The sequence below is a fragment of the Vombatus ursinus genome, unplaced genomic scaffold (genome assembly GCF_900497805.2).
Source record: "Vombatus ursinus unplaced genomic scaffold, bare-nosed wombat genome assembly UNPS02012602.1, whole genome shotgun sequence".
Classification (NCBI taxonomy): Eukaryota; Metazoa; Chordata; class Mammalia; order Diprotodontia; family Vombatidae; genus Vombatus; species Vombatus ursinus.
The window spans coordinates 4,536,269-4,551,588 of NW_020952380.1; the positions used below are offsets into that span (position 1 = coordinate 4,536,269).

Here is a 15,320-nt window from a genome sequence, read left to right on the forward strand (position 1 = left end):
TATTCCTCTTGCATCACAGATGATTTAATAAAAAATACATATGTATTTATACATATATACACAATATATGTGTGTAATACATAGAAAAAAACAGTTTTATGTAACTGCAGTAAGAAGAAAAATATACTGCTTGCTGTGACTATATTAATTTCTACGAAGGTAATACTAAGCTGAGAAAACAGTTAAGGTTTGGTGGTTGCCAAGGGTGTATTAAAAAATATCAAGGATTATAAATACCAATTTGTATTTTGCATTAACATTTATTTACATTAGCATACCCATTTGATTCCTATATATATGACCATGGCTACTTAAAGTTGCCCAGACTTGTACCTACAAAGTTGTAGTTTACATTTCTTTTCACTCCTTTGCTCCCCTGGCCTTATGATAGAGCTCAGGAATTGATTGACTAGCCTAGGACAAAGGCTAAAAAGGGATGGATGGAGAGAATCGAGCAGATCCATTGGAATTCCAACACTACTGTTTGCTAGAAAATAATATTTGGTGTAAGATATGGGTCTGTCTTGGTATCACAGTAGCCAAAGGACGTCATTAAAAAGGACTCTATAAACAAGAAAAGGTTTCCCATCATTGGCCTCAAGGACAGTTAAAGTAATGGTCTGTGGCTGAATTGTCTAAGACAACAGCAATTTGAAGACTGTACACAAAATTATCATTTATTCTTATTATCATCGTTAATAATAACTAGTGTTCTATGAGTGTATGTATACACACGTATATGTATATACATACAAATGTATATACATATACATGTGTGTGTGTGTGTGTGTGTGTGTGTGTGTGTGTGTGTGTGTAAGTTTGATCCTTTTCAACCACCCTAGGAGATAGGTGTTATTATTATCCTCCTTTCACAAATACTGCAAACAAGTCTGAGAAAGGTTTTTTGCCAAGGTCATAAAGTTAATTTATATTTCATTAGAAAGAGAAATGTATAAATAATCTGGGAATAACAAAACATATAAGAAGACAATATCTTTAAAACATATATTAAACAGAGAAGAGAGACTCTATTACTCCTATCAAATTTTTGTCTGCTGCATCTCCTAGACACCAAGATTCTTTGATACATTGGCCCTTTGAAAGAGAATCTATATTGGGCGCTCTGGCATGAAACAAAGAAAGATACAAAATAGGTTATCTCTGTGAGTCTTTCTTTATAAAAGATTGTTTCCTTGTGTAACGTTTACGAAACAGAAAGGGCACCAAATAGCTAAGGTACTCAGAAGAAGCTTTGTTACTCATTCTACACTGATCACCATTTCAGTCAATTATTGAAGAAGAAAAAAAAAATTTTCAGAGTAAGATTGCCCAATATGATTTTGAGAAATATAATCAAAACTATTTGGCATGCTAGATCACCATCTATAAACTTGTATGTTTCCTCCTCTAAATTCCTTTCTAGCTTTAAATCCAATAATCCTATGTTACATTTATAATATACACATACACACACGTGTACCTATCTATCCACTTAAACAAAGGTATCAAACTAGCAATCCAGGCCTTGTGGCCTGCAGCATAATTGTGGCCCTCTTATAATTGGGGAATGTTTGACTAAATAAATAAAAATACATTTTGTTGTTGTTCATTTTTTCAACCATCTCCAACTCTTTGTGACCCCATTTGAGATTTTCTTGGCAGAGATCCTGGAGTGGTTTGCCATTTCCTTCTCCTGCTCATTTTACAGATGAGGAAACTGAAGCAAACAGGATTAAGTAAGTGACTTGCCAAAGGTCACACAGCTAGAAAGTGTCTGAGACCAGATTTGAACTCAGGAAGATGAGTCTTCCTGATCCCAAGCCTTCATTCTATCCACTGTGACAATGTAGCTGCCCATCAAATGTTCTGTAATTTCATTAATATCATTAAGCTTTCAACCACTATACTGTTTCTATAGACAATTTTCATGAGCTTGTAGTAGCCTTTTTTTTTTCCCCCATTAACACTTAAAACCTGATAGTCAACCTTTGGATGATGAGATAACTTTGAGAATATGTAACTAGGACCCTTTAAGTTTTCTATGATTGCTATATCCATAGAGCAAAAGGTTAAGTACAGTTCTTTATCTATATCATACATTTACCTTTCAGGAAACATATTTCCACTATTTTTAATATGTTTTCCATTACTGACCTGGTTAAGGATTTAATAGTTTCTATTGCTTCACAGCATTCTAAATTAGAGTTTATAGGATCACAGGATTTAACTCTCTAAAAGATGATGATCTAGTCTGATCTGTTTGGCAGATGAGGAAACTGAGGCCAGAAAGCAGAAGTCAATCGTCCAAGATTACAAAAAGCTTTTAATAGGGGCAGCTAGGTGATACAGTGGATAGAGCACTGGCCGTGGAGTTAGGAAGACCTGGGTTCAAATTTGACCTCAAACACATGATACTTACTAGCTGTTGTGACCCTGGATGTGTCACTTAACCCCAATTGCCTCACAAAAAAAAAAAGAAAGCTTTTAATAGAGAAACTGCAAAGTCATTTAGTTTTCTTTGGAAAAGACATGTTTTAAATGCTTATATGTATTAAAGTGTTTACATGTCCTTTGTTAACATGCAATGTTAGAGCACTTTGTTCTAAAAGTAGGACATCCTTAAACCTCCTAGAAATAGTTGAGGTGAAGTTAAGCAACACCTACCAAAGCTGAAAAAAATGTAAATGGGAAATTAAAATGCAGCCTTAGTTCTCAAATTATTTGGGAGAAGGGGAAAAGGTTGGGGCTGTTGGGGAGGGACAGGAAATAGAAAGGACAGACAACTGATAGTACTTAGGGAACATATACTCTGGGATTTGAATCAGAGATACAAGCCCTGGACTTCATGAAGCTTATATTAAAAAAAAAGAAAAGAAAAAGAAAAGAAAAGAAAACACGGACTAATAGACTTCTATCTAATAAAAGCAGACTCGAGGAGCTAAAGTAGGCAAGTAGAGAACAGGAAAAAAGAAGACAAGGCATATTATCAATCACATTTAGGCTGTTAAAGCAAGGCTCAGAGGAGTAGCACCTTTGGCAGGAGAGATCTTTGACTTGGGGTCTAGTCTGTCTTCCTCTTCAGCTTTGTAACCCCGGGTGTAAATCTCAGTAAGTGGTAGGCAGGAGTGCTAATTGTCTTTATCAAATTCTAAGGTGGTCTCAATAATGCCTTTTTTTTTTCTCCTTTCAAATTCCTTACCTTCATCTTGCATAGCATTCTGGGTATGACTTAAAAGGTTAACATAATTAAGATGGTCTGGGGTTGACTTAAAGTGTGACTCTTAAGCCTTTGGAAATCTTAATCTCAACCTACATGTACTAGCATTTTAAAGGAACACTATTATTTTTTAAGATCTTTTTTTTTTTTTTTTAGGCAATTGGGGTTAAGTGACTTGCCCAGAGTCACACAGCTAGTAAGTGTGAAGTGTTTGGTCTGAGGCCGGATTTGAACACTAATATTTCCATAGAACTCAAAGCCAATTAATTCAACCAGCCCTTCTCCTACCCACTATGAAGATAGGGTAATGGGGAGATTTGAGTGACTCACTCCAGCCACAGGGGGTGAACAAATGAACAAGGCTCAAGACCTCCGAAAGGTGAAAGATGGTAGTAATGATCTCTTGATCTTTAGCCCATCATTTCATGGGGAGGAAATGGCTTGCTTTACCTAGAATGATAGGACAACCCTTTAAAATTATCCCATTGATCAAGTCAAGACAAGATTACCTAAAATATAGCTAGAAAGCATTCATTTCATTCCTCCCCTCCCCCATTAGATCATATTCCCAGCTTACATAAATTCAGTCTAAAGGGGGCTGAGGAGCAGGGGCTATTTACAAGTTTTTCTCACTGCTAGGTGCAAATTGCAGGAACCCAGCACATTAGTAATAGTAAAGTGTCAAGGGGAAGTGACATAAAATCAAAATAAATGAGAAGTACTTATAACCTTCTTCCCAAACACAAGTCACTAAAGTGGGAAAACTGAGGGGAGTTTAACTTCTCCCCCTTCCCATTCTCTAGTAGTCCCAAAAGGAAGAACACCACTCTGGTTCAGATAGAGACCTTCAATACCTATTTGTAACCATGATTCCCCTCAGGACTTCAAGAAAAGAATGTTTATTTTTTAAAAGAAAATTATTTTTTCAAAACATGCACCCTAATTTTTGCTTTGGGAAATAGACTTACCATATTGATAATCCACTGGCTGGTTAATAAGATCATGAGTAATTAAGAGTCCACCATTTGTAACAAACTAAATATTTACCAACTAATGATATTTTCAAAGTGACAGCCCAAAGGATAAGGAACATCTGGAACCATTTACCTACTGAATGAAAGGTAAAGAGCTAAAATCACACCCAATTCTCACTTTCATAATACTTAGCAGAAGCCTTATTCCATAATGGAAAATGCCATGTACTCTTAGGAACTCAGAGCAAATGTTTCAGAGTTATTGCATAGCATGCTTCCTATGAAGAGGTTTTAATTACATGAATCTTACAGTGATTTCATAAGTTGCAAACATGTTTCAGTTTGCACCGTGAATCTATTAAAATAGCAGTTGCCTAGTAAGTCCTCAAGTATTTGCAGCTAGATTTAGATCTGCCCACTGCCCTCAAGCAGCTTAATTTTCCTCTTGGACTTTCCATTTCTCTCCACTTAACTTCTATTATTAATTCTATTTTTAGCACTTATGGTAAGCACCAGAAATTAATTAAAGGCTGAGGAGAGCACAGGATTAAGGGGTCTTTTTGTTGAAAACATAAATTGTGTCTTTTTTTCTCTAAAATTCCAGCAGCAAAATCACCACCAAAAATGCTTTATTTAGCAACTAATTGGGCATGAGTACAACTACACTGTGCTAGTACAGATCAATCCGCTCACAAATATTTATTAGTGTGCCTACTTCATGCTAGGAGCATGTATTATTCAGCTACCCTTGAATCCAAGGACTCATTCAAATATGTAAATGATTACATATTTATTGGATGCCTATTAAGTTTTGGTTTGACTAAAGGCAATGGAGCCATGCATGGTGGGGGCCAGTAGGCTTCACTGCTAACAAATAATTTAAATGGTCTCTACCATCAAGGCAAAAAAAAAAAAAAAAAGCTGTTATGAATGGAAAAGGAAGTAGGCCTGCAATATTAAAAACCATTAAGTATTCAGAGTGGATTCCCCCGGGGAGGATTTATGGAAATAACAGAACAAAAGTCACAGAGGCTAAGGTGTGGATGGGTTGCAATTTCAGAAAAACACCCACATTGTTTCTGGCATGAATTTATGCAAGTTATCAGCATTGAAGGCCCTGACATTCAAATTTCTACCCATGGCCACTCTCACTTTCTAGGGAAAAAAAAATCATACTGCTATTTTACTTTAATGTTTCCATGGACTTCTCCCATAAGCAAAGTTTAAATCCTAACTCTGAGAGCTGTAAGACTGTGTGCAAACTGTTTACCTCTCTCAGCCTCAGCTTCCTTATCTGAAAAGGGGAACAAATTATACTTTCTACTACTGAATTCACAAGGTTTGTGATGTAAAAGTGCTCTGCAAACCTTAAAACACTTAATAAATGTGTTACTGTTATCTGTTAGCTTTGAAGTTAAGAGTTTTGTGCTAAAAATCTAATATTTAGATTAACTAAAGATTAGATGCTAATATGAGTTGGTCTAAGATTCAGAAAGAATCTTGTCATATTGCATTTTACTGAGTATATTGGCAATGACAACCTGACAAGTTTATTTGAGGTGACAAGTACTAGAAAGATAGCCCTGCTGAAATGGAAAGAGCACTAAAAATTTGGGTTCCAGTCCCCAGTTCTATTACCTTGGACAAGTCACTTTAAGTTTCCTTATCTGTAAAGTGGCAACAATTAAACTTGTTCTGTCTACTTCAAAATATTTTTGTGAGGATCATTTGAAACAAGGACAGAAAACCGCTAAGCGTCATGCTAATGTAACCATTATCAGATTTCACTATATATATATATATATATATATATATATATAAGGAATTAGGAGGACTTCTATTTCAATAAGGATAAGAAAAGCTAGGCAGTTAGATGGCTCAGTGGACAGATACTGGGCCTGGAATCAGGGAGAGCTAAGTTCAAATCTAGATTCTGAGACTGTACTAGCTGTGTGACCCTGGGCAAGTCACTTAACCTCTGTTTGCCTTAAGCCACTGAAGAAGGAAATGGCAAATCACTCCAGTATCTTTGCCAAGAAAACCCATGTACAATACAGTCCATGGGACCAGAAAGAGTTGGATATAACTGAATAACAACAAGAAAAGTTAACTCAGCTGCAGGTGAAAAATATGGCACTCTATGTTGTTTGGTATGATATCCCAAAATTAGTAGCACTAGAAAGGAGATTTTTAAAGTGACTAGGATAAGTTTCTGACATTCAGGACAGTAATAACTCTGTTACAAGGTTTTAAATGGAAGACAGTCAAGGTGAAATGTCAAACTCTTTTGCTCCAAACCTGGACTCTTCCCTGTAGGCATGTTCACAAAAGGGGTAAGACATGTCCTTCTAGGTAAAATTACTGGGTAGTTTGGCTAAGGAAAGCATTCAAAGGGCTAAATGTACCCTAAAGGAAAACAAGACATATAAAGGTGGGAAAACACATGTGAAAACAACCTGTTTATGGTAGGCTTTATATGCTTTCCAACCTTAGCCCAGGCTATTAGTTTGGAAAGAAGTACTTATTTTCTTCCCTCCTGTGTCTGCCCATTGAATAACAGGTTTGATCTCCTTCTGCCCCACCCATCTTTAAGTCAGACAAACAAGACTTTGCTGTAACTGGCCAAACACAGCGCTAAAACCTGCCAGGAAAGAGAAAACAGCTCTTCAGTAAATGCCAGCCTACTTCATGACCAGCTCCCTTCCTGCCCTCCTATCTCCTCCCCTTTCTTCCCCTCCCCACCCCCATTACTCTGATCCCATTCTTTCATTGGAGCCATTAACCAAAATATAGTGGCTATAATAGGATGCTACAGAACTGAATTTCCAATTTTTGAAAGTTTCTAAATAGGAATAAATACTTTGGGGGAAGTAGAAATAATGAAGTATTTTTCCTGCTTTGGAGAATTTTTCAAAACAACCTACCAACATAGTTCAACCAATTCAGTGACACGTGAAAAAGTTTGTAGGGAAAAACATCAACTTTAATGTAATACAGTTAAAAAGCAGGTGTTTTTTTTCTGTCCAAAATTAAGATTCTTAAAATATAAGAGAAAAATAAGAAATCTATTACTTATCCTTCCTTGATTCTCTAGATGCAACATCAGTGACAAAAACAACAGATAAAACAAATGATATAACTGGTGGATTTTGATTTAGGGGAAAGTTAAGGGGGGGAAGGACAGGGAAGAAAAGTAGTCTATTTGAAAAATGTCCACTGTGTATCAGTCATTCAATCAGTCTCTTCAAACAAGAGGTCCTATGAATTAACATAAGATCACAGATGTACTCCATGATATAGGCAGTGCATAATTTTTTAAATCTGCAACTATTTTTTGGATCTGGATTGAGATAGCCTCTATCCTGCCTGCCCCCTTCTTTCTTTCTCTCTCTCTCTCTCTCTCACACACACACACACACACACACCCTTACTCTAACCCACTCTAAAAAGGAAAAAAAAAAAAACCTACTCATTCCCAGAGTTATTACAGATTGGTTCAGGTTGAAGCCTAATCCTATTGCATACTTGGGGAACTTCATAATGCCAACTCGGAGAGATATTTTGTTATGAAGAGTTTTTAATGGCACGAAACGTAGAATTCACAACATAAATTACATTTTGGTCCATAAAATCTGATCAACCAACATTAAACTGAAAACAGAGTAATCTATTTTGAGGCAGTTCTGAGTAAAGCAATGGTTGTGTTCCTCTGAAGGTCAGATAACAAAGGAGAGACAAATAGAAGTATAGGCCACAAACTTGTCCCCAAATCTGTTGGATCCAATATGAAGCTCTCTTCCTTGGAGCTCAACCTTTCTCAGAGACACCTTTGCCTACCATCCACTAACTTTTCAGCAGGTGCCCAAGAGAAAATTTGTCTAAACAATAATACCCAGAGACCAACTGATCTGATCTGATGGCGATCCATTTTCATTGGGGGACTGAAAGCCCATTCCCAAGAGTGCTTAACCCCCATGCAACAGATCGACTTTTACAAACACAAGGCAATGGCTACACCCCTGAATGAGGATGACAGAGAGGATTAAACTGGAGTACCACTCATAGATGGGCTCCGATCTGACCTCAATGGTCTAAGGTCATCCTTCCTCTCTCGTTCCCCAGGTAACTCACCAGTATCCCCATGACATCTGTCCAGAGCCTGGAGAAAGCGTCAGACATGATGCTGTCTGGCTCTGCTTCTGCCTCTGGCTCGGGACATGCGGCTTGATCCTGCTCCATGGCTGTGTCCTCTACCTCACCCGAGTTTCACCAGAGCCACTGGTGGGTGGCGATGCGCCTGCCCTCCACCACACAACTCCAACAGTAAACACTTCTCCAGCCCGGCCGAGCTGCTTCACCATGCCTTCCTCCTAGTCACCAGTACGGGATACAGCCAGCTTCCCCAGTGCATGCCCCAAGGGGGAAGAGGGGGCGGAGGCAGCGTCCTCAGAGCCAGATTCGATGCCAAAGTCTCTCTTAGGAGTTCCAGCTCTTCCTTCGCTCCCGTTGGTCCTGGTGCACAGCTCTGCCCGGCACCAGCCAGGGCTGGAGCGCAGACATGCCTTTCCAAACTTTTCCTGCGGGAGCTCCAGCCAGCCCCAGGGGAGCTGAAGGCTCAGCTCGGTCACACCACTGGGCGTCCCAATGGGGATTCCCTCCAGCACCGACGCAATCCGACGGATGAAGAAGGCGTTTCTCTCGAGGCCGACGACCTGTAGGAGCCCTCTCCAGCCTGCTCCTCCTCTCTTCCGCTTGTCCAGCGAGCCCCGGCCCCCCAGGAGTCTGCCCGCGCTGGTTCAAGTTTACAGGCAAACCCCAGGCCCCCTCTGTCCCGAATGAGCTCTTCCAGTTTCACATGACTGCTCGCTCAGTCGGTCTTCCCCCCCACCCCCCAAGCTTAAGAAAGCTTTTTAGCAACAAAAGGTGCTCTGATGTCAGGCTCTTCGCATGAAAATGAGCCACCGAAAGGGAGAACAAACCGCCTGTTGAAAGAGCGGCCCCGTGGAGCTCCAGGCGCCAAGGCTGCTGCTCCTGCTGCTGCTGCCCTCAACTTCCCAAGCCTGCTCTTCTTCTCTGGGGTGGGGGTGGGGGGGAAGCCCGGTTCTCTCGTCTGCTTGCTGGGACCTGGAGAAAGTTAATCTTTAAACTAGTCCTGCCTGCGGACTTGACCAGGGCTTCAAGTGTCTTTAGTCTCCCCTACCTTTCCGCCACGGAGCCCAGACTTGAGGAATTTCAGCCCTGCCCTTGTTGGGCAAGACTTGAGAATAAAAACAAGTGGGGAAAGCTTGGGCATGAGCCCCTCATTTTCATTCGTAGTAGCGCTGACTCTTTGGGTTGTGCCTCCACCACTACGACTCAAAACCCCTGACTCCGGGGGCAAGAGAGTTTTAGGATATCGGTGGTGTCTTTACATTAAGTAGGGGTAGGGCCGGGCTAGTTGTAAGACCACGTGTTATGACGGTAACACAGCTAACAAACACACCTGTACCAGTTTCTCAAAGGGGGAGGATTCGTGACTGATTGGTTTGAGCCATGGAGACGCCCAAAACGCGAGTGAATTCGGGGCACTTAGCTGGGCTGCCAAGAATATTACCTTTAATGTTGAGGATCAATTCAATTCAATTTAACAAGCATTTATCTTGTTGCCCGGTACAATGCCAGGCCCTGGGGCCTCAAAAAGAAAAAAAAGTCTCTGCCCTCAAGGAATGCACACTCCACTTATAGGCTACAACCTGTAAGAAAGTAAGTAAATGTAAAGTAGTTTCAAGAAGGGGATAAAAACTCACTAACAGCTGGGGGAATCACGAAAGAACTCTGAAGTCACATATGAGCTGGGCTTTGAAAAAAGCTAGGGATGCTACTACCAGGGGGAGATGAGGAGGGAATCTGATTTGAGCAAGAGGAACCATTTGTGCAAAGATATGAAGGTCGGGGATGTAAAGCCACACGTGCAGAACAGTTAGTAAAATCTCAATTCAGTTCTTAGTGCATGGAGATTACTGTACTAGGCCCTGACGGTACAAATAAAAAAGTGAGACAGTCTCTTTCCTCCAAAAGCTTACATTCTTCAACAAAGCCTAGTCATTCTCCCCAATCTCACTGTATGCTTATGAAAACATATACATTTATTAAGCATAATCTAGGGAAATGAAAAGTATTATAGGTGCATTAGGAAAGTGAAAAAAGTACAAAAAATGTACAAAAGTACAAAGAAGTACATAAATGTACAAAAGTTCAAAAAAATGAAGTCTGAGAAAACAGACATTGTCATCCTAGTGAGGTAAAAGATCAAGGGAGATGTCTTAGAGGAGGTGGACTGTGAGTCAGACTTTAAAGAATAGGTAAGAATTCAATAAATAAGGGAGAGGGGACATATCTTAGGACACTTAGGACACACTTAGGACAGCTTGAGCAAAGGAAAGAAAGCAGTAAGTTCAGGACCTTTAGGATAGAGAGAATCCAATTCTGTTGGATTGCAAAAGTGTAAGGCAGAATGTGATAAGGCTCAAAAGATAGGGTGCAGTTAAGATTGTAGTGGGCCTTGAATGCAGATAAAGAGTTGGAACTTCACAGTTAAGAAAACATAATTGTCAGAGGTGCAGCTTTAATAGCAGGACTCAGTTCAGGTTTGATGTTGGGATGAACTGAGGCACTCTTGAATCATTGAACACTGAACACTAGGAGGTTTATTTTACCCAACACAACAAGGTATGCAACAAGAATAAGAAGGTACTTAGCTTCTATACATGCAACCCCCTTCTCTCTCTCACTGTGGAAAAGCATCAGAGCACCAAGGCAAAGTAAAGTGATTTTTTTTTTCTAGGCTTCAGAGATCTGCCACGTCTGATGGACATAATCTCCATGTGGCTGGGACTTTTTATGTCCTTACGTGACCAGGAAGCTGAATCAGGGAAGCCAAGGCCAGTCAGGTCCCAGGAGCAAGTTTGTCCTGGGCCTACCCCATAATGGTTTAGGGTAGAGGAAGAATGAATCTAAGTCAAGGAAGCCAGAGCCAATCAGGTCCTGAAAACAGCTTGGTTTACTTTTAGGTTTGTAGGAGGGAGAAAAGAAGCTCTGGAAACAATGGTCCTATCACAGACCACTACTTGGTGACAAAATATTAAAGATCTTGTAGCGGCCATTCTACCATTTAAATGCTTCTAGGGCTTTTCACTGGACAGTACTCCTGACATATGGGCTTTACAAAGATTCAGGTAGGAAAGACTGAAAATGTTTGGTTAATTTTTCTCCTTTAGCATGCCTCCTTCCATGTTTGACTTCAATGCAAAAAATGAAAAGGTATACGCTAAACATCTTTGGCAGAGTACTGGTGTTCCAGACGGCCTATCAAAACAACTATCTTTCCATAACCACTGTAAGAAAGTAGATTTTTAAATGTAGATTTTTAAAAATATTTTTCTAAATTTATAGCAGTATATTAAAGAGCTTTTTTCCCCCCTGCCTCAATAGCAATAGCTGGCAGAAAGCTAAGGTGTTATATTTTGGAGTGGAAGAGAAAGAGAAACATTTTCCATTCCAAACCCTAGCACAGGACCTTGTATGTGATAATAACAATAGCTAGCATTTATATAGCACTTTAAGATTTGCAAAGCACTTTGAAATATGTCATTTTACATTTGATGTTTACTGGAGACAGCTTGCCATAGTGGATAGAGTTGGCCTTGGAGCTGAGAAGACCTGGGTTCCAGTCCTATCTGACACACACTAGCTTTGTATCCCTCGGCAAGGTCTCAAGCAGCAGATTTGTTCTGTGAAGTCTGGATTTAGTCAAAGGGTACATGTGAGGACCTAAAGGGCTGCATATGGCCTTGGGTCCACAGGTTTCCCACTGCTGGTTATTCAGTGCCTCTTGGTAACTCTCTAAGATTCTAAGTGGCAGAGCATTTGATATTCTTTTTTGGTAGGTGAAGTTCCTTCTACCAATTAAAATCACAGTTGTAATCCAAAATGTGCCAAACATTAAATAGGCCCTGGGATTCCAAAGAGAAAAAAATAGTATTTGTCCTCAAAAAGCTTAAATTCTATTGGAGGAAACAAAATGTATGTGAAAAACAATTAGAAAATATATACAAAATTATTTCTAGAAAGAGGATATTAAGCAAGGCAGGAGGGAGTTGGATCAGGACAAGCTTCTGATTGGGAGGTGAAGGACACTTAAGCTGAACTTTGAAGAAACCTTGGGATTTTATGAGGTAGAGAAGGAAGCATATTCCAGGAATGAGCAACAGCCTGGACAAAGGCAAAGAGATGGGAAATAAAATGTAGAAGAAATAGCAATCAAAACAGTTTGACTTCAAAGATGAAGCATCCTAGGTATAATAATACCATACTATAAGCTAGGCACCACAGTCTGGCTCTGGAGTACTAAACTGGGATTTGGAAATCCTGAATCTTAATTATGTACTACTTCTTATGACTCTTCATGTGACCTCAGGCAAAAGACTTGACCTTTCTGTTCTCCAGTTTCCCCATCTATGTGATGAGGAAAGGTCAAGTAATTGCCTCCTATCTCTTTAGAGGGGCTAGCATGTGTGGGGACCATCACAAGATCATTCTATTTTAACACATTAACCAGCAAGGAGAAAAGTACGGAGAGACAATCCACTGAATATGTTTTTGACCTGTGATCTGGGATCACCTAATAAATCACTAATGAGGTAGTATAACTGTACACAATTTCAAAATTCTAATGTCTATGGGGTTATTATCTGAAATATAAATGTGGTCCTTTCCACACTGGCTACATGAATAAGCTAGTTGACTATTCTTAATTGTCACTCCTGTCTCTTTAGTCATGGATTGCATGGTGCTTTAACTCAAATGAATCATCTTGTCTCTGCTACATGTAAGATTTATTTGTCTCGCCATAGTCAATGTCGACTTACCACTTCTTGAAGGTTTTCTGTCCTCTTGGATTTGTAAGAACTTTGAAGGCAAAAATTTGTGTTAGTCATCTTTGATTCCCCAGAATAAAACACAATGGCTTACTTATAAAATAAATGAGTCTTTATGGATTTTTCTTCCCATATGATTATAATAATAAAATGCAGAACCACAGAATAATGTTGTTAGAATTGGAAAGCACCCCAGGTTTCATCTAGTGAAAATCTGTGACTTGATTATAAATGGGGTTACTCTCTCATTTTATAGATGAAGAAAATGAAGTGTAAAGAAATTAAGTGACTTAAAGAACCATATTTTCTTTATGTTCAAAACTTCTAGTCCTTAGTATCTAACACCAAAAGCTCCATGGTCTTATTGATATGAATACTTTCTCCAAAAGTGCAGATCATTACTCATCCATCCTTTCTCATTCTGTAATTCTTGTACATGTCCTACCATAAATCTTCCAAAAAGGAAGGAAAGGCTCCAGTTCTTCTTATAGGTCTGTTAATATTACCTGAGTATCGGTACAGTGTATATGTTAATCTCCTTTCTTGATACATGACTGCCCTTCCTACTCTAATAGCCACTGCCTCTTAGGTGATATTCTATAGTCTATTTATTTTTAATCATTTTATTATGAACTTGACAGTCAACAAACATGGGCATTTAATATACAAAAGACAAAAAAGAATTGCATATAAAACTGTGAATCTACCATATATAGCTAGTTTTCTAAAGTATATATAAAATTGAATATGGTAGTATCAATACTGCCATTCTGAACTACCTCCTGCTCTCTTCAATATTTTTAAAATTCAGTGATACTCTTCATTCTTTCTTCTTCTTTTTTTTCCTGCAACCTATTTACCCTTACAATATGTCTTGCCATTACTCTTTGGGTTCTTCACAGTTTTGATTCTTAAGAGATGGTGGTTTCCATGATGTGCAACTTTGTTGTTGTTATACTAAATAATAAGAAAAAAACTCACATTATATTATGATTTGGTTTATAAAGTGCCTTTCTCAAATAACCCTGGTGGATTTTTGAGGTTTTGAAGAGATTGGTACAACTATTACTAGCCTCACTTTGTAAAAAGAGAAAATTGAGGCATTGAGAGATTAAATGACTTGCCTGTAGTAATAAAGCTAGTTTCAAGGCTGGTTTTTTAATTCAAGTCTTCTGATTCTAAAGTCATTATTTTTTCTACCATACCACTAGCTAAAAAGGTTTCACATTTTGCTAAGATTTTCAGAACAGCCTTTGTGTGTTAACTAAATGAATGTGCATATATGTACAATTTGACAATTAACATAAAATCTCAGCTAATTTCCACAAGAATAATTAATAAATTAATAAATCAGATTTCTGCATATAGTACTAATTAGCATTAACTAAGACCCAGTGTCTTCACTATTTATGATTACATATGAAAATATCGATTCAGCAGCTCTCCAGGCTAAAAAATCTAAAAGGTATGAAATTCTATTGTACTTATAAAATTTCAAAGGTATCTTTTACTGACTAACATTAATGATTATAATAAAGCATATAACAAATCAAAACAAACATGATTTGTGATGACAACAGAAGTATAAATAATACTCAAATTAAGACCTTGGATGAAATGAAATACAGCTCCATCTTAAAACAAATTCTGCTATAAAATGTAATCGCCAGTATAGGTAACATGACATATTGTGGCCTAATGTTAATAAGCAGGAATCAACCTTTCAATAAACTGATTAATTAGTGTCATTATATTTTTATTATCAACTGAAAGCATTTGTTTAATAGTAGATGCCATTGATTGAGGGATAGATAAACAAACTGTGACACACAAATATAATAACATATTCCTTCAGGGTAAGAAATAATGAATATGAAAAATTCAGAGAACCATGGGAAGATTTTTATGAGCTGATGTAGAATGAAGCAGGAAAATAACATACACAGTGACTACAACAACGTAAACAGAAAGATCTAAACAAAACTAAATACTGTATAATTATAATCATAAACTGGGAAAGAGTTAAGAATGTACACCTCCCTCTCTTCTTTGCAGAGTTGGGGGACTATGAGTATAGAATGTTGCATATACTGTCATAGTTACTGTATTGGTAGGTTCTCTCTCTCTCTCTCTCTCTCTCTCTCTCTCTCTCTCTCTCTCTCTCTCTCTCTCCCTCTCCCTATCTTCCTTCCTCCCTCCCTCCCCTCTTCCCAT

The 15,320-nt window shown here is 38.5% G+C and overlaps 1 protein-coding gene across 2 annotated transcripts in view; it reads right to left on the bottom strand.

Annotated features, from left to right (window-relative positions):
- The window catches only part of SASH1 (SAM and SH3 domain containing 1), a 400,079-nt gene that overhangs the window by 228,053 nt on the left and 156,706 nt on the right, over positions 1-15,320 (bottom strand). The window contains exon 1 of one of the 2 annotated variants that reach the window (XM_027857973.1): positions 8,323-8,913. The exons of the other annotated variant lie outside the window; for it this stretch is intronic. Within the exon in view, the coding sequence (XP_027713774.1) occupies positions 8,323-8,430 (108 nt within the window). The 5' untranslated portion in view covers positions 8,431-8,913. Of the gene's footprint in view, positions 1-8,322; positions 8,914-15,320 lie in introns of those variants that run through there. 2 annotated transcript variants of the gene reach the window in all.